The following is a 23,187-nucleotide window of genomic DNA, read 5'->3' on the forward strand; positions in this document are numbered from 1 at the left end:
TGTAACTAGTTGTTCCCCTTTAATTCAACTTTTATTCCTTTAAGATTATAAATTAATCTTGGAAGAGGAAGAAAAAAGGAACCTGGGCTTATTTGCCTCCCTGAAAGGGTTTTTTTGGGGGGGTTTAGTCAGGGTGTCACTTTCACAGGCTAAATAGCTGCAGTGAGAGAATAGCAAAATCGAGTTCTCTTGGATCACTTAGCCCCTCTTCTGGGTTTGGAGCTAAGTTTTTAAAATATATTCTCCAATGTAAAGTGCATCTTAATCAATGCCTTTTGAGACCCCACATTTGTTGGTAAGTTTTTGGTGTGAACTTATTTTTAGATACATGTTTTTGTTAACCTATCATAATTCAATACAAAGTTATTTGCACATCCTAAAAAATTTCTGATCCCCCCCCCAGAAAAGTTTTTGCTCCTTCATCTAAGTCCCCTCTTCCACTTTGCTAATACTTCTGTTCCATTACAACTCTTACTCTAGTTTTTATTTTAAAGTGCCTTCTCCTATAGTAAATTATTAATTCATTGAGAATAAAGAGTCTATCTTATTCATATTTGTATAGTTCAGGACTACTATTGTGCTTTTTATTGGACCTTACACATAGTAGAAAATTAATAAAATGTTGAAAAAATGAACATATGAATAAATAACTAAACATTAGCTATTCTGTGATGGAATTTAAATATCATAACATTCTGACCTTTAGTCTGAACATTAAAACCTTAGAGTTCTAGAAGACCATTTTAGATGTTAAGAGTTAGAAGTCACTGTATCAGTCAGGATTCTTTGATTGTAAATAATGAAAACTCAACTGAAATATGGTTGTATATGAGAAGTTTAGGAATTCAAACACAACTACACCAAGACCCACAAAGATATCCTTAGAACCCAATCACTTCATTTATTAATTCTTTGATTTCCTTCTCAGATTCCCTCCCCTTCTTGGTTTCCTTCTGTTTAGGTTTACATCATCCTTAATGCTATTCTATCTTCCCAATTGTTCCACCGTAAGCCAAACATTTCTTTAGTTGGACTAACTTGGGTTTTTGCCTCATTACTGAGCCAACAACTGTTTCTAGGCATGTGGATTATGCTGATTTAGGTCCTTATCACATATCCATCCTTAAATTTAGTCAAGGGTACAGTCCCCTCCCCTCAAACTACATGAGGAAAGACTACTTCATTAAGCAAAATTAGGATGCTTTTGCCTAAAAAAAGATGAATATATAGAACAGTATATGTTCATTTCAAAATGTTGTGAAGTAATTAGCCTCCAACTAATAAAAAAAAAAAAAAAAATAAGGAAGGTGAGCAAAACAGCTAGGTTATTGCCTAAACTCATGTAGTTTCTTAAATAGTGCTTATGTACAAAATAAGCCTGTGATGATATATTATAGACTTTTAAGCTTGTGCAGTTTTTCATTTTTGATTGTGTTTAGAACATAGCAATGATAAACCAAGATATATCATGAAGGAAAGATTCTCATGCAGTTTATCACTCTGCTCCATTCCAAACCAAAAACCAGTCATGTAGGTAGATCTACTATTTGGCATAGTTATTTGTTACAGCTAAAAATTAGATTAAACCTTTTAATGGTTATAGGCTTACTGAAAGCAATAATGCAAAATGTAGCTTTTAAAAAAAAGTCACTTAAAAATTTGGCTCATTGCCTAGTTAGAGGAACAGAACAAAACAAGAAAAATGTTGCCATGTTAAATAAGCGATATATAATATTTCCTGAAATAGGAAGATTTTTGTTTTAGTTACTGGATAAATTGTTATTCAAAGAGCATTTGACTTTTAATAGCATGCATTTAGATTAACAAAAGATGTATTTTAATCTTAAAATTCATGATTGTGTTCAGTTACTTTCTCCTGCAAATTGTCCTCACTTTTTTTACTAGCTTGTATCAGGAAAGGAAGTAAGTTGAAGAACATTTCATATGAATAATGTGCTCCAGACTTTGCTAGTCTCTAAACAGATGTTAAAACACTATATATCTTCTCCATCTGTTTTCAGACTTTGTGGACACTCTATTATACATCAGTATTTACTGTACTAGTATCAGATTAACAATTGGGCCTATTGCTTTAATTCTAGGAGTACTTTTTATGAACAATGGTCCAGTTGAAGAGTGACATACTGTGAGCAGATTATATGAATATTAGCATATTGTTTAAAAATAAGTTTATCATGTTTTCCAAGTTTTTGGATAACATGCAGTTTTCTGCTTGTTTATCCTCCAAATCGCTTTGATAATTTCCCAATGAGAAATGAATGGTATCAAATATTATTGCACATCTGAGCTTAATGCTTAATGAAAAAGTATTAACAGAGTTACTTTGTGTCCTTATATTGCTTTTACAGGGATTCATTGGAAACAGAGGGCCTTCTGGACCTCCTGGTCTCAAAGGAACTCAGGTATGGAGAAAATAAATATCCAGTCAGCAATTCCTTAAATTCAGATTTTTCTTTTTTATTTTTCATGGGACTTTAGTTTTGGCTCAAAGAAAACTGCATTAGATGGACAATTTTTTACCATTGAGAATTTCAAGTTACCGTTTTGTATTGGCAGTTATGGGATGGAATTTGGAATCATTTTAATGTTCTGAATTCACTAAGTGATTTATGAGGTGATCTCTACAAAATGGCTGAAGAATCTGAGCCAATAATCTCCCTCATATGTACTAGAATTTACATTTACCATTTGTGTCTATTTTATATTTCTAACCCATAAATTATTTTTAATTGAATTATGGACTGAGCAAAATGTTTTTAGATAAATAAGATCTATGATTTAAGAGGTCTGTAAGTGTTCAGATGTGGTAAATATGAACTGTTTATTTAAAGGTAAAAAAAAATCAGTATGTTTAGCAAATATGTTAAATAGAATAAATACATTTATTATTTTAATTTTCTTAGAGAATAAAGTATAAATATTATTTGTTTTATGTTTCTCTGTTTCGTCTACCCATACAATATTTAATCCTTAGAAGAATGCACAAAATTTTATATTTTATGACATTATAGCTGATTTGATCTCAAAAATGTTGGATCTGCAAATTAGATAAAAGGAAACTCTAAACATTGAGCTCCATTTGTGTAGGATCTGATATATCTTTATCTCTAAGGCTTAAGAAAGAACTGAGACTCAAAAACATTTGTTGAATAATTAAGAATCAGAATGTGCCAAGAGCAAACAGATTCTGTACTAATAATTTTTTAATAAAAACAATTTGTACTGATTTCCATCTATTTATGTCAGAGATATAGAGCCCAAGAAAGTCAAGTCTGTCCTCATTTCACAGTCCTCAGTGATTCCTAATGCTGATTTTTGCAATGCCCTAATCACTTTCACTCTTGTCTACTCTCAATTTTCTATGTTTATCTTATATCATCTACCAGTTTTTAAAAATAATCCAAAAGTACATATCCTTCTTAACGTGATACAGGCTTATCAAACAAAAAAATTAAGTGTTATGGGGTGACATAGTTCTAAAATATAAGAAAATCACAGTATTATTTTTATTACATTTCAGAAAGAGCTTCAGACTTCAGAATAAATGGAGTAAGGTTTTACTTTTTTAATACTCATCTCATGAGGTCATGACATGTTCTGATCTTTGTTTAAGGGAGAAGAAGGACCAACTGGATCCTTTGGAGAACTGGGGCCAAGAGTAGGTACCAATGAATAATTTTCAAAGAATGCTTCTGTTAAAACAATGGTTTTGTGTTTTTTAATAACACCGAAGTTTAAGTTATAGCAAAGGGAAAAAATGAAAACAAACTATAGTGGTTTATGAAGTGGTCTCCATGGTCTATAGCAATACAATCCCCTCAAATAAAATAATATTGTAACTAACATTTTCCAAGGATATTTTAAATTATATTATGCCTACTACATATTTGTGACACCATGGACTAGAGCCCATCAGGCTCCTCTGTCTGTGGGATTTCCCTGGCAAGAATATTGGAGTGGGTTGCTGTTTTCTTTTCCAGGGATCTTCTTGACCCAGGGATCGAGCCCCAGTCTCCTACATTGCAGTATTCTTTACCAACTGAGCTACCAAGGAAGCCCTACAACTAAAATTTTCCAGGGATATTTTAAATGTTATTACACCTACTACATATTTACTTATTCCTTCAATTCATCCAGTCTTATGGTCTTAGTAATTTGTGCAAGTTATTTATAAAGTGTCTCACAAACCTAAATACATTAACCATTTAGTAATACTTGGAAAATTTCTGTTTTCTGAGTTTGTTAGTAAATTTATGGAAGGCAAATAAGATATTTTCTGGCCAACTATTTTTTCAGATAATAGTGTGTGGTAATGTATGAATTATTTGTTTCCATGTCCTAAAAATGAATTTTTTAAGAATTTGGGGATACATGATGAAAGTTTACAGTATCATAAAGTAATTAAAGTGTGTACAACACATATATTTTAAGAGTCATTATTGGTCTTGCAGGAAATACCTTTCATTTTTTTCTTGAAAACCTCATAATGTATGATGTTCATCATTGGTTGAGATATAATGATCTCCTTAATCAAATCTTGTGTAATCAGACATCAGTTATTTGGTATTAGGAACCATGTACTATAGATTACTCCAGGATATTGAGTTTCTCTTCTCCAGGGATCTTATCCTCTACTCTCTTCAGCTACTTACTGCTACAGACAAACCCTTGACCTTGTCATTACCAGTTACAGAAACCTCTTAATTTTTAATTTTAAACTTTTCATTCCCCAACCATCATCTCCTTTCTTTCTGTTACATTCTCTCTTGTAAACTAATCCAACAGTCCCAATAGAAATTTCAGTTCATTGATTCTAATGATGCTCCATACTCCTTATTTCCCTCATGACCACGCATCTCTCCTAAATTTTAGGGTGCCCTACGGATTGATTTGTAGACTTCTCTTTTCTTTCTACACTCACTGCCTGGATGAACTGGTCCATTCTTATGGATTTAAATGCCATCAAATGCTAATGATTTCCAAAATTATACATTTAGATCAGAACATTCTACCCCTTAACTCTGTACTTGTACTAACTACCACCAGATCCCTCCCCTTAGAGGTCTAAGAAAACTATCAAAAGGAAATGTCCAAAACTGGAGCCTTCAATTTACCCTTCAGACCTGTTCTCCCACGGTCTACTTTGTTTCATTCATCCTTTACTCAGGTTAAACATGAACGAACTCTTTCTTGAGTTCATTCTTGACTCTTTCTCTCACATTCTGCACACGACCTGTCCACAATTCCTGGAAGCTCTGCTTTCAGACTATAGGCAGAATGTTACTACTTGCCACAGCCTCCTCTGATGTTGTTGTTTTAGGCACTAAGTTGTGTAGACTCTTTTGCAACCCAATGGACTGTAGCCCACCAGTCTCCTCTGTTCAAGGGATTTCCCATGCAAGAATACTGGAGTGGGTTGCTATTTTCTTCTCCAGGGAATCTTCCCAACTCAGGGATCAAACCTGCATCTCCTGCGTTGGGAGGTGGACTCTTTACCACTGAGCCAGCCACAAGGGAAGCCCACCTCCTCCGTTACCATCCTGCTTATGCCATTGTCATATCTCACATGGATTATTGCAGATGACTCCTCTTTAGACTCCCTGCTTCTGCTCTGACATCAGAGTGATCCCTGTGAAAACCCAGATCCTGGCACTTCTCAAAGCTTGCTAAGACTTCCTGTCTTGCTTAGAGTTAAAACCAAAGCCCTTACTATAATCTACCAGGCCCTCATGACCTGGCTTCCTCTCCCCCCATTCCCTTTTCATCCCTCATCTTCTTACTGATCTCCTCTCTTATGCTCTCCAGCTACATTCTTGCCTCAGGGTCTTTACACTGCTCTTTGCCTCTGCTTAGAATGCTCTTCCCCCAAGTATCCATATGCGTTTTCCCCTTTAAAAAGTCTTTACTCGATTGCCACCGTCTCATTGAGGTCTTTTTTGTAAGTCTTACCAAAATTTTAAACAAACTCCCACAACAGTTTATATCTCCCATCCTGCTTAATTTGATGTTCTTCAAATTTGCCACTACCTAGTATACCATGTATTTTACTTATTTTTTTAAAAATTATGTCATCCTGCATAGAATGTAAGCTCTATAAAAGTGAGTGAAAGTGAAAGCCGCTCAGTCGTGTCCCACTCCTTGGGACTCAATGAACTGTACAGTCCATGGAATTCTCCAGGCCAGAATACTGGAGTGGGTAGCCTTTCCCTTCTCCAGGGATCTTCCCAATCCAGGGATTGAACTCAGGTCTCCCATATTATGGGCAGATTCTTTACCAGCTGAGCCCCAAGGGAAGCCCAGAATACTGGAGTGGGTAGCCCATCCTTTCTCCAGCAGATCTTCCTGACCCAGGAATCAAACTGCGGTTTCCTGCATTGCAGGCAGACTCTTTACCAACTGAGCTATCAGGGAAGCCCTAAAGGCAAGTATATTTAGTGCATTCATCAATCCTCAGTTTCTAGAACTGTGCCTGGCAAGTAGACAGACATGGTAGAATGAATGGCTAATAAGTTTGATAAAATGCATTTATCAAGTAATTTTGAAGCGTTTCATCTCATAGGATAGTCTGAATTTTATAAATTAGCAAACTTTCTGAAAGAAGAAGGATTAAACATATCTTTTTTTTCCCTGTTCCCTTCTAAGGGAAAACCAGGTCCAAAGGGGTATGTCGGTGAACCAGGACCAGAAGGCTTGAAGGTAAAGCAACTAACTTTCTTACCAGTTACATAGAATAATTTACAAAAAGATAAATTTATGACTTTCAGAACAGTATAAAATGAACACATATCAAATATTTTATTCAATTCCCTTAATTGAGGGAACCAGTTATATGTTAAAGCTGGTTCAAATAGCATTTGAAATACTGTATGTCTTTATATCTTTATCTGTATCTATATGTATATCTATCTATATCTGTATATGTCTGTAAATATCTATGACTATGACTTTGTGTATGTCTGTAATTAGATATATATATAAAATTAGATATTTTAATAAAGAAATATTAAGATTTGTGGTTATATATAGGACAATAACTGGCTTCCCCAGTGGCCCAGTGGTAAAGAATCCATCTGCAAGGCAGGAGCAGCAGGAGATGTGGATTCCATCCCTGGCTAGGGAAGATCCCCTGGAGGAGAGCATGGCAACCCACTCAAGTATTCTTGCCTGAAGAATCCCACGGACAGAGGATTCTGGCAGGCTACAGTCCAAAGGATCGCAGAGAGTCAGACACAACTGAAGTGACTTAGCATGTATATGCATAGGATAATAAACTATAACTTTAGGGACTGTCTGTTCCACTGGTAGAAATCTACAAGTCAAAAGTCTATAATTTTTAAATCTACATTTAAAAAATGTGTTTGTGTATCTTCACTAAGTCTGGGTCCTTTAACTGAAAGTATACAGTGAGTATAAGTACATACTCTGGATCATCACTGGGTATTTTTAAGATTTTATGACATTTAAAAAATGTACTACCGACCAACGTTTTTGCTTTGTGTTGAAGTTTTATGTGATTTTTAGTAACACCAACAAATATAAAGTAATGCAGTGGTTTTTCATGTATAGCATTAAGTAAGGTCTGAAAGAAACTAACTTATGAGAATTGGTGATCAGTACAAATTTAAAATTTAATGAAAAGTTGAATTGTATCAGATTTATTGCTTTATTTCCTAAATCTAGAGTTCAAAGCTCATTAATTATATTAAACTCTTCATTTTTATTATACTGGAGATTAAGGGGAAAACAAACAACACTCTTTGAAGCCAATAATAAATATGAGCCAAAATATTTTTTAATGTGTCAGCATGTCTGGGAGTATCTGTACCTGACTCTTGAGTTACATAGAAAAACTCCCAGAAAATAGATGCATGGTATTTGTAAATAGAAGTCTTAATTATCTTTTACTGTAATTAATCCCTGTACTACCAAGCAACTAGAAAATCACCATGAGCTACCATCCAGTCAAACTGGCAGGAAACAAATCTCAGTCATTACTGATATCCTGCCTCCTCCCTAGAGTTACATCAGCATCTGGGTGGCATCCGTGTTACCTAGGAAGTGGAGGAAGTTCTTTACAGTTCAGTCCTCATACTTGTCCCTGCAATTTCTTCCTTGGAATATCATATAGCTATTTCCTAGATCTGGCACTGCCTTGGGAGAACCTGGAACTCTGGGGGAACACTTTGGAGATTGTTAAGAGCCACCACCTTTCACAGAACCTAGGATCTCTGTTCTCTCCGTAGGCCTGCAGGAATTATTCCTCTCTGTCTCTTTTCATCCTCAAAGACAACTCACCTCCTACATTCAAGCTGTCTGAAAACGCAAGCAGTAATGTAGGTCATCTGCAAGCAACTTTTGCTTTCTGCCTGTTATCACAGACCTCCCTTAAGATTATGTATCACAAAGGGTTCATCTCTCTAACTGGAATTTGAGAGGACCATTAAGTAGGAGAAGTTGTTTTTTTTTTTTAATTATATCTATATATGCATACATATATACATACACACATATATATTGTGTATATAAATATAAAATCAAATCCTGCCACAAATTTTCTATAAAAACTGTCTAAGGAACTATTTTTTTCCTATTGGGATTATTTATTTATTTATTTTTAATTAATTTATTTTTTAACTGAAGGATAATTGCTTTACAGAATTTTGTTGCTTCCTGTCAAACCTCAACATGAATTAGCCACAGGTATACACATGTCCCCTCCCTCTTGAACCTCCTTCCCGTCTCCCTCCCCCTCCCACCCCTCTAGGTTGATACAGAGCTGCTGCTTGTGTTTTCTGAGACATACAGCAAATTCCCACTGGCTATCTATTTTACATATGGTAATGTAAGTTTCCATGTTACTCTCTCCATACAGGTGAGAGAAGGTGAGAACCTTCTCCTCCCCTCTCCCTGTGTCCATAAGTCTGTTCTCTTTGTCTGTTTCTCTGTTGCTGCCCTGCAAATAAATTCTTCCATACCATCTTTCTAGATTCCGTATATAAGCGTTAGTATATGATATTTATCTTTCTCTTTCTGACTTACTTCACTCTGTATAATAGGCTCTAGGTTCATCCACCTCATTAGAACTGACTCAAATGCACACACATATACATACACACATATATATTGTGTATATAAATATAAAATCCTGCCACAAATTTTCTATAAAAGCTGTCTAATGAACTCTTAAAAACTAGGATTTTCAACATACCAGTACAATGCTTTATTCAAAGCTTTATTTATATAATGCTTTATTTATTTACTATTTATATAAATGTATATAGAAATAGAAAAGCAAGTTTTTGTAGTCTTTGAAAGCTTATTTCAAACCAATTACCTATATGAGTATTAGGTTTCAGTGCTAAAATTCAGCACCATCCAATAGAGTATAAAATATGAATCACAGATGTGGAGCCCCAATAAAAAGGTGAAAAGAAATGGGAGAGATTAATTTTAGTAATATATTTTGTGTAACCCAAGATATAAAAATATTATCATTTCAACATGTTATCAGTATTAAAGTTATTAATGAGATTTTTGTACAAAGTCTGAAATACAGTGTGTATTATATTTACATCACACTTCAGCTTAGACCAGTTAATTTCAAGTGCTGAGTAACTACAGACATAGACATATCATGAGTAACTACAATATTGTTTGGTGAGTTTAACTGTCCCACAGTGAAAAATAATCAGGTAATAGTTTAATCTCCTATCTCTGATATAAATAAAATGTGCATTCTTGTCAGATTAATTATACGTGTCACCCTAAACTACTTTTCACTAATTTGTGCCTTTGTTTGGGCTTTCTTCATGGCATTCCTCACCACTGAAAGTGACCCTTTCTCATGACCAGTGTAAAAGTCATCCAGGGCCCAACTCATATAGTTTGAAATACAGTTATGAAATACATTTTCACAATTTATTATTTGAAGCCACTGATGTTTAGATTTTTATAAATTTATTTTTAATTGGAAGGTAATTGCTTTACAATTTTGTATTGACTTCTGCCATACAACAACATGAATCAGCCATAAATATACGTATGTCCCATCCCTCTTAAACCTCCCACCCCCACCCGACCCCACCCCTCTAGGTTATCACAGAGCACTGAGTTGAGCTACCTGTGTTATAGAGCAACTTCAACTAGCTACCTGTTTTACACATAGTAGGGTATAGGTTTCAGTGCTACTCTCTCAATTCATCCCACCCTCTCCTTCCCCCACTGTGTCTACAAGTCTGTGTATGTCTGCATCTCTACTCTTGCCCTGTAAATACGTTCATCAGTACCATTTTTCTACATTCCATATATATATGTGTTAATATACACTATTTTTCTTTCTGACTCATTTCACTCTATAACAAGTTCTAGGTTCACCTACCTCACTGGAACTGACTCAGATTTGTTCCTTTGTATGACTGAGTAGTATTCAATTGTACATATGTGTAATACCACAACTTGTTTATTCATTCATCTGTCAATGGGTGAACATCTGGGTTGCTTCCGTGTCCTAGCTATTGTAAGTAGTGCTGCAGTGAATATTGGGGTATGTGTGTCTGTTTGAAATATGATTTTCTCAAGGCATATTCTGTTGTGGGGTTGCTGGGTCATAAGGTAATTTTATTGCTAGTATTTTAAGGAATCTCCATACTCTTCTCCATAGTGGCTTGATATCAGTTTACATTTCCATCAACAGTGTAAGAGGGTTCTCTTTTCTCCATCGTCTCCACCATTTCTTATTTGTACATTTTTTTATAATGGTTGTTCTGATCAGTGTGAGATGATTTTAATTTGCATTTCTTTATTAATGAAAGATGTTGAGCATTTTTTCACAGGTTTATTGGCCACCTATATGTCTTCTTTGGAGAAATGTCTGTTTAGGTCTTCTGCTCATTTTTGATTGGGTCATTTGTTTTTCTGATAAGGTAATATGGTATACGTACTGTATCTTACTTAATACTACCAGCAGGCTATGGGACAGCAAAACCATAATTAGACACATTGGTATTTCTATGGTGAAATGTAACGATGTTCAAATTAATCAAACTAACTTTCTCTGACTTGGGTCAGGCAAAAGCATTGCTACCAAGTAAACACAGGTTAGGTCAAGTTTGCCACCAAATGTGTTGTGAAAAACTTTGGATTTTCAGAGCTTTAGGGACAGCAGAATTGTGGTTAAAGTTATGAACTGCGGTGAAGCCAGCTCTAGCCACACTCTCCCACACGGTGCCTGCTCCAATGAACCCCTTTGCTCCTTCCTGTGGGATGTGTTCTGTTGGCTTGTTCTGCTCAACGTCATGAGATACCTTATCTACTGAAGCAAAGAGGGTCCCTGTGGGCAAGGGCTTGATTTTCACTCTTCTTAATATCTTCTACAGCGCCTACCACTCTACCCTTTATAGAGTATACCTCAGTAGATATTTTATTTTTAAAATTTTATTTGTAGAAGTGTTTTAAAAGGGATTAAAATTCAGATATAGAAGAATGTAATTTAAGAAAACAGGTTACTAGTATTTGAATGGAAAGAGAGAAAAGACTATATCCTACTCAAATACTGTAACAGAGTTTTGATAAACTGAAAATTCCTTTGTTAATTTTGTAGATTATAACTAGATACTTACATTAAGATGAAAACAGGAGCAATGTTGAGAGTATTCTTGTTTGAAAATTAATGCTTTTTTCAACTTTATATTCTTTATTAACAGGGAGAAGTAGGAGAGCAAGGAAACATTGGGAAGATTGGTGAAACAGTAAGCTTATTTTATGCTCTTATTTTCACTTTTTAAATCCTCTCATGAGCATTTTTAGGAATCATATTAGCCATGATCTATGCTTATAAAATTCAGAACACAAAATACTTATCCACTACAAATATAAAGTCATTTATTATGTGGCAAGTAAAACCTACTATACAAAAACGAAAGGAGGGAAAACACAGATAATATTTTCATCCAGTATAAATTACATTCGTGATCTCAGGAACCTTTTAGTTTCTAATATTGGGTCTTTACCTTTAGTTCTGATCATCTCAAGCTATGTTTGACTGTAACATTTTTCATGATTAAAAAGCTACAAATTATCAAGCCATTAAATATTATAATAGGTGGAAAATGTTTTGTTTATATTTGGAAGGTTGGAGTTAACCGTGAGATAATTCAATGAAAGACATAATTTCTTTTCTCAAAAAGTTTAACTTGTTTAAATTAACATTATTGTAGAAGGAGGCAGCTCTTGTTGTTTTTGAATCAGATATGTTAGGGATAATTTATTATTTTTTTTTTGCTATGGGAAAAGCCAACTGTAATATTCTCTAAGAAATGAACCTACATAACATATAAAATGGTAAGTTAAATTAATAAGAGGCAAGTGAATTTATGTACAGTGTGTGCTGGGTTATCACAAAGAAAGTAATACTGTTTAATATCAATATTTATTTAGTAGGTAGGATGAGCAAATACAATGTTCTGTAACCTATCTTACAACTTAAAGATAAAATTTTCTAAAAAATTGTTTTCTAAGCTTAAATAATTAAATATATTTTCTAGTCTGACAGTAAAACAGTACATTTTGATATTCTTAATTTTTATCATGAATTATTATTAAAAATAAGGAGATGATCACTTAGTCTTAAAAGATTGCTGTTATACCATTTAATCTTGAGCTGCTAGAAGGTGAATATTTTGTTCCATTTTTTGACCAAAAAGGGAAATTTCAATGGAGTATTTATATCAATTCAATTATTTAAGGCTCCTGATCAAATATGTATGTGATTTGTATTTCCCTGTCATTCAGATTTTTAAAAATTCAGCTTAAAGAAATGAAATTCTGCATTTCTGAGTGACAAATTGCATAAAAAATATATAAACTAGAATTTATAGCCAAACTTAAAGTATCAATGAAAAACATATTTTCTTCAAATAACATATATCAGACTTCTAAGTTTTATTTAGTTTAAAATGTTGGGCTGGTTCCACATAGTATAGGAACCTGTCATCAGTGCTATCCAAAGAGGAAATGGACTATCTTGGCAGGTGGTAGATTTCTGTTATTGGAGGGAAATTAACAATTGTGGATTATTCACTATGTGCCAGGGATAATGCTAAGTGATATTTTATATTGTGGCATTCATTTAATTCTCAAACAATTTTTAAAAGCACATTTTGTTATTCTGGTTTTTGAAATGAATAAACTGAAGCATAGTAAGTAATTTGTTCAAAGTCTTGTAGCTTATCAGTAGCTGAACTAAGATTTAAACCCATAGCTCAAAATTCAAAGCTTTATACCTTGCTGGGTATTTTCCCCCCAGTTTTATTGAAGTTTAATTGACTAATGAAATTTAGGATATTTAAAGTGTATATAATGATTTGATATGCATATTTGATGCAAAAAGATCCTCCCACTTCCATAAAGTTAGCTAACATAGCTGGGGATATTTTACTGTTAGCTGAAAGCCACTTGGCCTAGATTTTATAGGGCAGTTTAGGCACCAAATAAGTTATGAAACAAAAAGACCATTCCAACTTTGAGATTCCATCTTCTCATTAAGGATGGGAGATAAAGTCTTTTGAAAAACTTTAGTGGCTATATTGAATTAACATATATATATATATGTATATGTAAAATGTCTAAAAAATATTTATCGTTCTTGGTACTTCCCAACTTTTATTTTTTTGTATTGACTTCAAAATCTTAGAAATATAGTTCATCTAATCCAAAGTTCGGTAAAATTCTCAAGAGATATGGGAAAATACAGTTGTACTTCACAATGTCAGTCTAGTAATTTGAGGATATCTAAGGTTAGTTGTAATTGCATAGCTAATTACTTTTCCCAAATCTTCTGAATGGTCATTTAATTGGATCTCCTCTGGTTTTGTTTCTTTCTAGATTTATACAAAGTAGAACCCAGTTTGTGATAGTGCCAAAGAGTAGTCCCATCTATATTACATGTCTGTATATGTCTTACATTTATTTACTATAGGCAAAGAATTAATTTCTATACATATGCCCTAAATAAGTCTCTAATTTCAAAAGATACCTCCTTGTCCTCTGCATTCTAACTTTTTGTTATGAATAAATCTGGAATTATCTCACCTTAATTGCTAGTTCTCTCTGTCTTTAACTCTCCAGGCTGAAAGTATTTGAAGAGCTACAAAAGGGAATACAATATACTTTTTCAGTATTGGTCAAGAGAACAGAATTAAAATAGTATACAGTCCTTATAAGGGAACAGACATTATAAGACTTAGGCATTATAAAGGAACAAGCTTTCTTTGTAGACAATAATATTTTAATAGGATTTTTAACACTCAGATTCTTCCATAGAGTGATTCAGCATCTCATTCTTAGATTTGAATGATTCAGCAGATATTTATACTCAGGAATATTTATTGAACATTTGATCCCTGCCTTCATGAAATTTATAGTCTATTAGAGGTTAGACAGACATTAAAAATAATATCATAAAATTATATAATCATAACTGTGATACATTCTACAGAGGAAAATTTTAAGGGACTGTGACAGTTGCCAAATTTAGATCTGGGGATGAAAGGACTGTTTTGAGGAAATGCCATATGATCTGTGACCATAAAGAATGGTATGAGTTGGCTGTGGAAGAGAGGGGAGAAACACTGTTCCTGGAATGTGCAATATAACATACTTCCCACACATATAATACACTTAAAGCATTTAGCGCAGAGCTGATCACATAGTGAAAACATGATAAAATGTTAGCTGTAATGGTTGTGGTGGTGGTTATTCTTATATTTATGATTCTATATGGGAAAGCATTTAACTTTTAAGGAACTGAAGAAAGCCAGTGTGGATAGACTTGGCAAGCCAAGGAAAAAGCAATATTAGGTGGTAGCAGTGAGGGAGGCAGGAGCCAAGCACTCAGGGCTGTGTTTATTATTTTGGAATTGAGCCTAAAGTAGATGGAAAATCATTGAAGTATTCTAAGTAAGCCAATGACATGATTTAATTTGTTTTAAGATCCCTCTGTTGCAATGGATTGGGAAGTTGGAGCTTGGTTGTGAGGAGCAGAACTGTAAGAGGGTAACCATTTAGATACCTATTGCATTAGATTAATTGAAAAAGAAAAATGATGGGCCAGATGATGGCAGTGGAGATAAGTGGATGTGTTTGAGATGTATTTAAGGTGGTAGTTCCGACAAAGGCTGCAGTAAAAAGGAATGATTCTGATTAGTCTCCAGCATGTGATAGACTTTTGATAATTCAGCTAGTTATGATTCATCAGGAATATTCTGGAAACATAAGGAATTAGTATATATGATGTCTAAGGATAATTCCAGTCCTAAGAATCCATGACTGTTTTCTAAGAATTGTAATGTTTTCTATTCTTCCCTTACCTGCCAATTTGGCTTCTTTTCTCTGGCTGTCCTCCAGTTTCATTATGTCTTTCTGGAGCTGAAACAAATAGAACTAAACTAAATATTTTAGTCAGTGGCTCTACAACCTTCTTTACGAGTGGGATAACTTATTTTTTCTTTATTGTTGATGATACTATGTGGGCATTTTTCAAAAACAGGAAACTAGTTTGTCTTTGGAAAATGATCAGCAGTCACTCTCAAGACCTTTTTCTAACCTGTTATTTTAAAGAGAGAATTTGGGATTTTTTTCATAAAGTGACCTTGATTACATTAAATTTACATGCCATTTTTCTGCCTACTTGAAGAGCTTCTCATGGTTGTCCTATAGGCTGACCACAGACTCTCTTTATATGTCTTAAAATCCAACTATTTGATTTCACCTCATTTACTCTTTAATTTATGGATATTAGTAAGATTTCACATGCAATCTACTGTGTCCTCTCTGTTTTTCTGCCTGTCCTCTAGTGTGGTAGTGTTTAACAGTGAATGACTGATGAACAGAAAGGAAGAGAAAAGGCCATGGATAATCCTCAAAATCAGGTTCTCATTCTAAAACCTTTAGAATCATAGAACTTCTGATGGCTGATTCTAAGGTGGATTATAATTAATTAATTCAAGTCCAAGTAGAGGTGGAGTCAGAGGAAGAAATGAAAAGAAATCTATTTTTTGAAGGCCTGTTATCTCATTTAATCTTAAAACAATCCTTGTAAGATAAATCTTATTGCCATTCTTTAAGTGAGGAAATGGAAACTTTTTGAAGTTATCTGATACAGTTCAATTCATACAGCTATTAAGCAAATGTGAATTTTCTAATTCCAGTTCTAAGGTTCTTTTCTCTGTGTCAAGCAATCATCAGTTTGTCCTGTTTTCAAATGGAACCTCGAAGTGCATACCTTGTGAATCAGTGGTTAGAAAAGCTTAGAAAAGGACAAAATAAAATTTTACTATGTAATCCCATAGGCCAAGCTGGCAATTAAAGTATTATCAAATACTACTGGTTTCTGAGAAGTACTGAAATGTAATTTAATGGAATTATTTGCAATGGAATTATTAAAGATTTGAAGGATCAGGAAGAAAATATTTTAGAAGTCCTCAACACAAAATCTCATTTGATACAGTGGTTAGTTTTCCTGCTTTCTGGTAGCATTATTATCAGACTTAATACAAGTTGATTTTGCTTAATGAGTTCCATTCTTTCTTTCATTAAGAAGAAAATGGTAGCTTTATATGGACACGGTGTGTGCTCAGTCGTGTCTTCGCAACCCTATGGACTGAGCATACTTAAATCATAAAAAGTGACTCACATTTCCCTACGGAGAAGTGCCAGAGCTGATGGCACCGTTTAGTCAAGAAAGAACAAAGTAAAATTCTATTATTTAATAATTGCTCTTCTGTAGGGCCTCTGTAAACTCAATGTGTTTATCTTAAAAAAATGTCATCTCCTCCCTTCTGCCTTCAAGCTGCACATACCTGTAGCACAACTGCAAATCGGTGTATATCTCCTGTATCACAGGGCATGGTAATTTTTCTCAGAGAGTGGAAAATAAAATGAAATGTCTATCTATGACATATCCCATCACAAGAAGAATGATTACTTGAATATGATAAAATAGCTACAATTCATTCAAAATTTATAATTTGCCATACATTATACCTTTTAATCCTTACAAGACCCTAGGAAATAATTATTCCTTTCTTGTACAAGAGAAAACTTTTATTTCAGAGAAGTTAAACTTGTCCAAGGACAGATAGCAAAGTAGCAGAGCTGAGATTGCAAAGAAGTGATGACTAACTTTTCCACATCATTCTGCTTCCTCAAGGTGAAGATTCTAGTTTGGCCTTCTAATGAATACATCCTATTATTACAGTATGAAGCTGAAAAGTATGGGGTACCAAGCACCACATCATGACTTGACTAGTGTCTCAAAGACATGGATGTGTTAAAATTTTTATGACTTAGGATCGTGTATTTGACATTTATCATCTTTGAAATATTTTAATAGCATCACTTACTCAATTAAGTGAGTTAATTTCACTATACCGTTAAGTCTGTGAAAGTGTAGAAAAGTAGAAAAAAGTATAAGTCAGTGAAATTAAAAGATAAGACACATGAAACCGTGTAGATATATTAGTGGATATGAACAGAGAAGATATAGAAAGTTACAATTTCAGATCAATTAAAGGGAAGTGAATGAAAATAAACACTTCTACTAACCCTGCCATTATCTAAAAACCAGGTGCAGGTAACTCTAAGTTGAACTATTACTTCAGAAATGAGATGTCAATAGCTTTTAAATCTCAAACATCAGAAATTTAAGAAACTGGAGTCAAGAAATTTCTAGGAGCAGTTGAGGTGCTTACAAAGGTGGAAGGATTTTGAGACTTTGTGGCTATAAAGTATGTTATTTTCTTGATATTTATGACATCTCTTTGTACAAAGCAAAGTAAATACTAGGAAAATAGAAAATACTATATGAGATGTAGAACTTTTTTCTACAGCTATGAAAGTTAAAGCGTATGGGAAAAATGAAGACTCTAGAAGATCGTTCATATCACAAAACCAAATGTCATATGGGGTACACCAAGATTAAATCACATGTAAGTGGTTATTAAGGATAAACCAACAAAAATATTTTAAAAATTCACATGATTATAATATAAAAGCTTAAAGGCCAAAGTTTCTGTCTATGGTGAAATGAATGATACACATGATCTGTGTTACAAGCTAAAAACACAAAAGTTAGCGAAAGCCAAGAATATAAGGGTTTGTGTACTTAATTTTATGTTATTTATATTTTTCTTTTATCCTTATTAAATATACATTAAGTGACTATTAAAAAGTAAAATCTTCTGGGAAAAGGAATAAGATCCAACATATATGGAGCAATATAGGGAACAACGTATTTATCATGCATATTATATTAAAGAGTAATAAACAAAAGTACTCTTCTTAGTCTAATCAAGTTTCTCAGATTGCCCAAATTAGGAAAAAACTTCTTCAAAGGACTCATATAAGAGAGAAATTCTAATGGGACTTTGTGCCTTCAAATACAAAAAAAAGTGTCACTTATTTTCAGATGTAAACATTCAGTGTGTATAGAGCCTGGGGCAATAAGCCTATTAGCCTCCTAAGAAAATATAAACTTGATCACTTTACTTACTTTAGAATTGATAAAAAAAAAAAAAAAAAAGCATTTTTTTGGTTTCCTTTGGCTTTCAAGGATTTACTCCTAAGGAATTTTGTTTAAAATGCTTAAAATATAATTTTGTATTTGAACCTGGGACAGGAAGATTCAGAATTCTAATAGGTTTAAAAACTAATATCCTATGATTTGAAGGAAATTAGTTGTCTACAAATATGTGTATCTTGCATGTTCATCATGTACTGTGTTCTAGAAGGATATTGTGATTTCTTACAGCCCCCCAAAAATGAAAGACACTAGTAAACTTTCACTTATTCTATCATTAAAAAATACTTATTGAACACTTCTGTGTGCTAGATATACAATAAGACTTGATCCTTAAGTGATTTAAATTCTAGAAAATGAGTAAAGAATTCTACACACAGATGCACCCAAATGCTAGTTCTGTTATGTAAGATACTCTAAGACAGGGAATTAAAACTTGTTTGACAACTATCATAAAGATATGTATACTGATAGAGAAACTATGGCTTTGTTTGACTAAAATTGTGTTCCTATTCTTTTAGGTAGGGATACCGTAATAAAGTGGTAATCACTGCTTTTGAAGAAACGGCAACTCTAAATTTTTTAAAGAAGGAATCTAGAGGTGGTACTTTGGTTGGAAGAGGGACTTCCCTTGGATCTGTGTTTACATAGAAACGACACTGTTTTCTTTTCTTAGTAGTGCACTGTCTACTTTTTATTTAGATGTTAATGCATAAAAATAGCAAAGATATCTAGTGATGTTTTTATGCTCAGGATTTATAAGATGGATAATACCTCAAACTTATATCAAAGAATAGGATGGACTAATGGAAGTAGTGATAGAGACCAGGGTTAAGATGCTGCTACTCCTAGAGAAGGTAGATGCAGAATTATAATCTGAGAATAAGTCTAGTGAAAAATCTTTATGGTTCTGACTTTAAAAAAAGTAAGATCTACATATTCAGTGTAACGACATTTTGAAATTTAAGGTTTACATTTATCCTAGAACAAGAATCAGAAACTTTTCTATAAAAGACCAAATATTATGTATGTTAGGCTTGGGATCATACAATTTCTGTCACCATGCTTTAAGTCTGCTGCTGGAGTACAAAAGCAGTCATAGACAACAAGTAAGTGAATGAGTCTGGTGTGTTCCGAATAAAACTTTATATACAAAAAAGACAGTGGTCAGGATTTGGCTGACAAGCTTTAATTGCCCTTTCCTTTTCTAGAATTTTATTTGGAATACTTTAGTTTGATTAAATCAATCTGCCATACGCAATTCTGCTTTATTAGTCATTTATTCTTAAAAAAATCACTAAACACAAATGTGTTTTCAAGTCAGAAAACATATTCAGATTGCTATCAGGTATTGATTTTGTGTATTATGTGTGAATGTAGTGAATTAATTTGCATTTATATAGAGCACATGTACATCCAAAGTAACCTACTGAGATTTATAGTTTGTTTTCCTTAACAGATACTTAAAGAATCTTAAAAGGAAATATTTTCTAAGAACAATGTAAAATGTTCTTTATATGTACATGTTCACTAGAAACATTTTTCTGAACATTATGCATTGTTTTTTGAAGTCCTGTTTTAAGGGTCAAAGAATTTCCACATATTAAGTTTTCATGAGTTTTTGTTTCATTACTTTGGAAAAAATTCCAAGGGAATGTCATTAAACCTGTATTCCCCATTAGAATGAGATTTTTTTCATTTTCACTCTATCTTCTGTTTCTGAAACATCTTTTCTTTTTTCATCAGTTCAACATAGCAGCCTAATGAAGAGTATCACAGCATTTTTGCTCATAAATATTTACAGAACCATTAATGCTCTTTTTTGGTTTCTTCTTTTTTTTTTTACTATAGGAAAAATAAGTGAAATCTGGATTTTATTCCAACGATAAATACAGCCAGCTTTGTGTTTTATAGAAAACTGTGTAAGACTATAACCTTTCATTTCTTCAGTTCCAGATACCAAGATAGTTGCTGGGAAATAGAGCTCAGTTTCAGGGGGAGGGTTCTAATTAATGGGTTTTGGAAAAACTGTATGACAAAATCTATATTTTTCTGGTATAGTCACTAAAATCAGGAAAGACCTAGATAATGCAAGCTTCTCCAGAAATACCAGGGGGACAGAACACAGCAGATTATAAGGGGGGGCAGGGCAGGCAGGAATCAGTGTATAAAAGACCTAAGAATGTAGGCTGTAAGAATTTCTCACCCTGACTTTAAAAACCTCCCACAATGTATACCTCACTTAACTTTATTTCTCACACTTCCCAACTTACTAGGCCAAACCGGAACATTCAACATACCTTAAATGTGACCCCCTTATTTATGGCATTGTTTCTATCACCTCTGAAGACCATCTCTTTCCTACTCCTATTGTCAGCCTAGCATCAACTTCTGAGACCCATCTTAAATCATCTGCTCAACCTTGAAGTCTTTCCTGCTTTTCCTACCCAATTAGATTCAATTGCTTCCTCTGTTAAGCCTTTATCTTCAGAATTGTGGTTTTCAGTTTATTGCTTCATACCATAATTATTTTTTACTTGAACTATCTCGACAGAAAACTGTCTCACACAACATTAAGTAAATGCCTTATATATTATATACTTTCAGTAAGTATATGTTATATATGATGAATTGAGATAAAGTAGGAAGAAGTAATTTTCTAATTTACTGATACTTGCTACTGTTTCCTAAAGGGACCTTAGTGTGCTTAAGCTAATTCAGAAAATATGACATATTCTTGTGAGATAGTCAGAATATGGAAGGACATTTCATTGGGAACAGCATGAACACAAAATATATGGAAGCATGAAGGATTGGGAGTGTTTTTAGAACTGTGTCATCGAACAAAAAGAATAAAATACTTAGGAATATATCCACCTAAAGAAACAAAAGACGTATATATATAAAACTATAAAACACTGATTAAAAAATCAAAGAGGACACAAATAGATGGAGAAATATACCAGGTTTATGGATCAGAAGAACCAATGTAGTGAAAATGACTATACTACCCAAAGCAATCTATAGATTCAATGCAATACCTATCAAGCTATCAACGGTATTTTTCACAGAACTAGAACAAATAATTTCACAATTTGTATGGAAATACAAAAAACCTCGAATAGCCAAAGCAATCTTGAGAAAGAAGAATGGAACTGGAGGAATCAACCTGCCTGACTTCAGACTCTACTACAAAGCCACAGTCATCAAGACAGTATGGTACTGACACAAAGACAGAAATATAGATCAATGGAACAAAATAGAAAGCCCAGAGATAAATCCACATACCTATGGACACCTTTATCTTTGACAAAGGAGGCAAGAATACACAATGGAGAAAAGACAATCTCTTTAACAAGTGGTGCTGGGAAGACTGGTCAACCACTTAAGAATGAAACTAGAACACTTTCTAACACCGTACACAAAAATAAACTCAAAATGGATTAAAGATCTAAATGTAAGACCAGAAAGTATAAAACTCCTAGAGGAAAACATAGGCAAAACACTCTCTGACATAAATCACAGCAGGATCCTCTGTGACCCACCTCCCAGAGTAATGGAAATAAAAGCAAAAATGAACAAATGGGGACCTAATTAAACTTAAAAGCTTTTGCACAACAAAGGAAACTATAAGTAAGGTGAAAAGACAGCCTTCAGAATGGGAGAAAATAATAGCAAATGAAGCAACTGACAAAGAATTAATCTCAATAATATACAAGCAACTCCTGCAGCTCAATTCCAGAAAAATAAATGACCCAATCAAAAAATGGGCCAAAGAACTAAACAGACATTTCTCCAAAGAAGACATACAGATGGCTAACAAACACATGAAAAGATGCTCAACATCACTCATCATCAGAGAAATGGAAATCAAAACCACAGTGAGGTACCATCTCATGCCAGTCAGAATAGCTGCTATCCAAAAGTCTACAAACAGTAAATGCTGGAGAGGGTGTATAGAAAAGGGAACCCTCTTACACTGTTGGTGGGAATGCAAACTAGTACAGCCACTATGGAGAACAGTGTGGAGATTCCTTAAAAAACTGGAAATAGAACTGCCATATGACCCAGCAATCCCACTGCTGAGCATACACACTGAGGAAACCAGAATTGAAAGAGACACGTGTACCCCAATGTTCATCACAGCACTGTTTATAATAACCAGGACATGGAAGCAACCTAGATGCCCATCAGCAGACAAATGGATAAGAAAGCCATGGTACATATACACAATGGAATATTACTCGGCCATTAAAAAGAATACATTTGAATCAGTTGTAATGAGGTGGATGAAACTGGAGCCTATTACATAGAGTGAAGTAAGCCAGAAAGGAAAATACTGATACAGTATACTAATGCATATATATGGAATTTAGAAAGATGATAATGATAATCCTGTACGCGAAGCAACAAAAGAGACACAGATGTATAGGACAGTCTTTTGGGCTCTGTGGGAGAAGGTGAGGGTGGGATGATTTGGTAGAATAGCATTGAAACATGTATATTATCATATGTGAAACGGATTGTCAGTCCAGTTTCGATGCATGAGAAAGTGTGCTCGGGGCTGGTGCACTGGGATGACCCAGAGGTAT

At 33.8% G+C, this 23,187-nt stretch overlaps 1 protein-coding gene across 8 annotated transcripts in view; it reads left to right on the top strand.

Moving 5' to 3' along the window:
* COL24A1 (collagen type XXIV alpha 1 chain) overlaps positions 1 to 23,187 on the top strand; it is a 371,899-nt gene that overhangs the window by 179,386 nt on the left and 169,326 nt on the right. For all 8 annotated transcript variants that reach the window (XM_043460779.1, XM_043460785.1, XM_043460778.1 and 5 more), the window contains 4 exons: positions 2,370 to 2,423; positions 3,635 to 3,679; positions 6,664 to 6,717; positions 11,724 to 11,768. In XM_043460779.1, coding sequence (XP_043316714.1) covers positions 2,370 to 2,423; positions 3,635 to 3,679; positions 6,664 to 6,717; positions 11,724 to 11,768 — 198 coding nt within the window. The remainder of the gene's footprint in view (positions 1 to 2,369; positions 2,424 to 3,634; positions 3,680 to 6,663; positions 6,718 to 11,723; positions 11,769 to 23,187) is intronic.

This window comes from Cervus canadensis, chromosome 2, assembly GCF_019320065.1.
Source record: "Cervus canadensis isolate Bull #8, Minnesota chromosome 2, ASM1932006v1, whole genome shotgun sequence".
In the NCBI taxonomy this organism is placed as follows: Eukaryota; Metazoa; Chordata; class Mammalia; order Artiodactyla; family Cervidae; genus Cervus; species Cervus canadensis.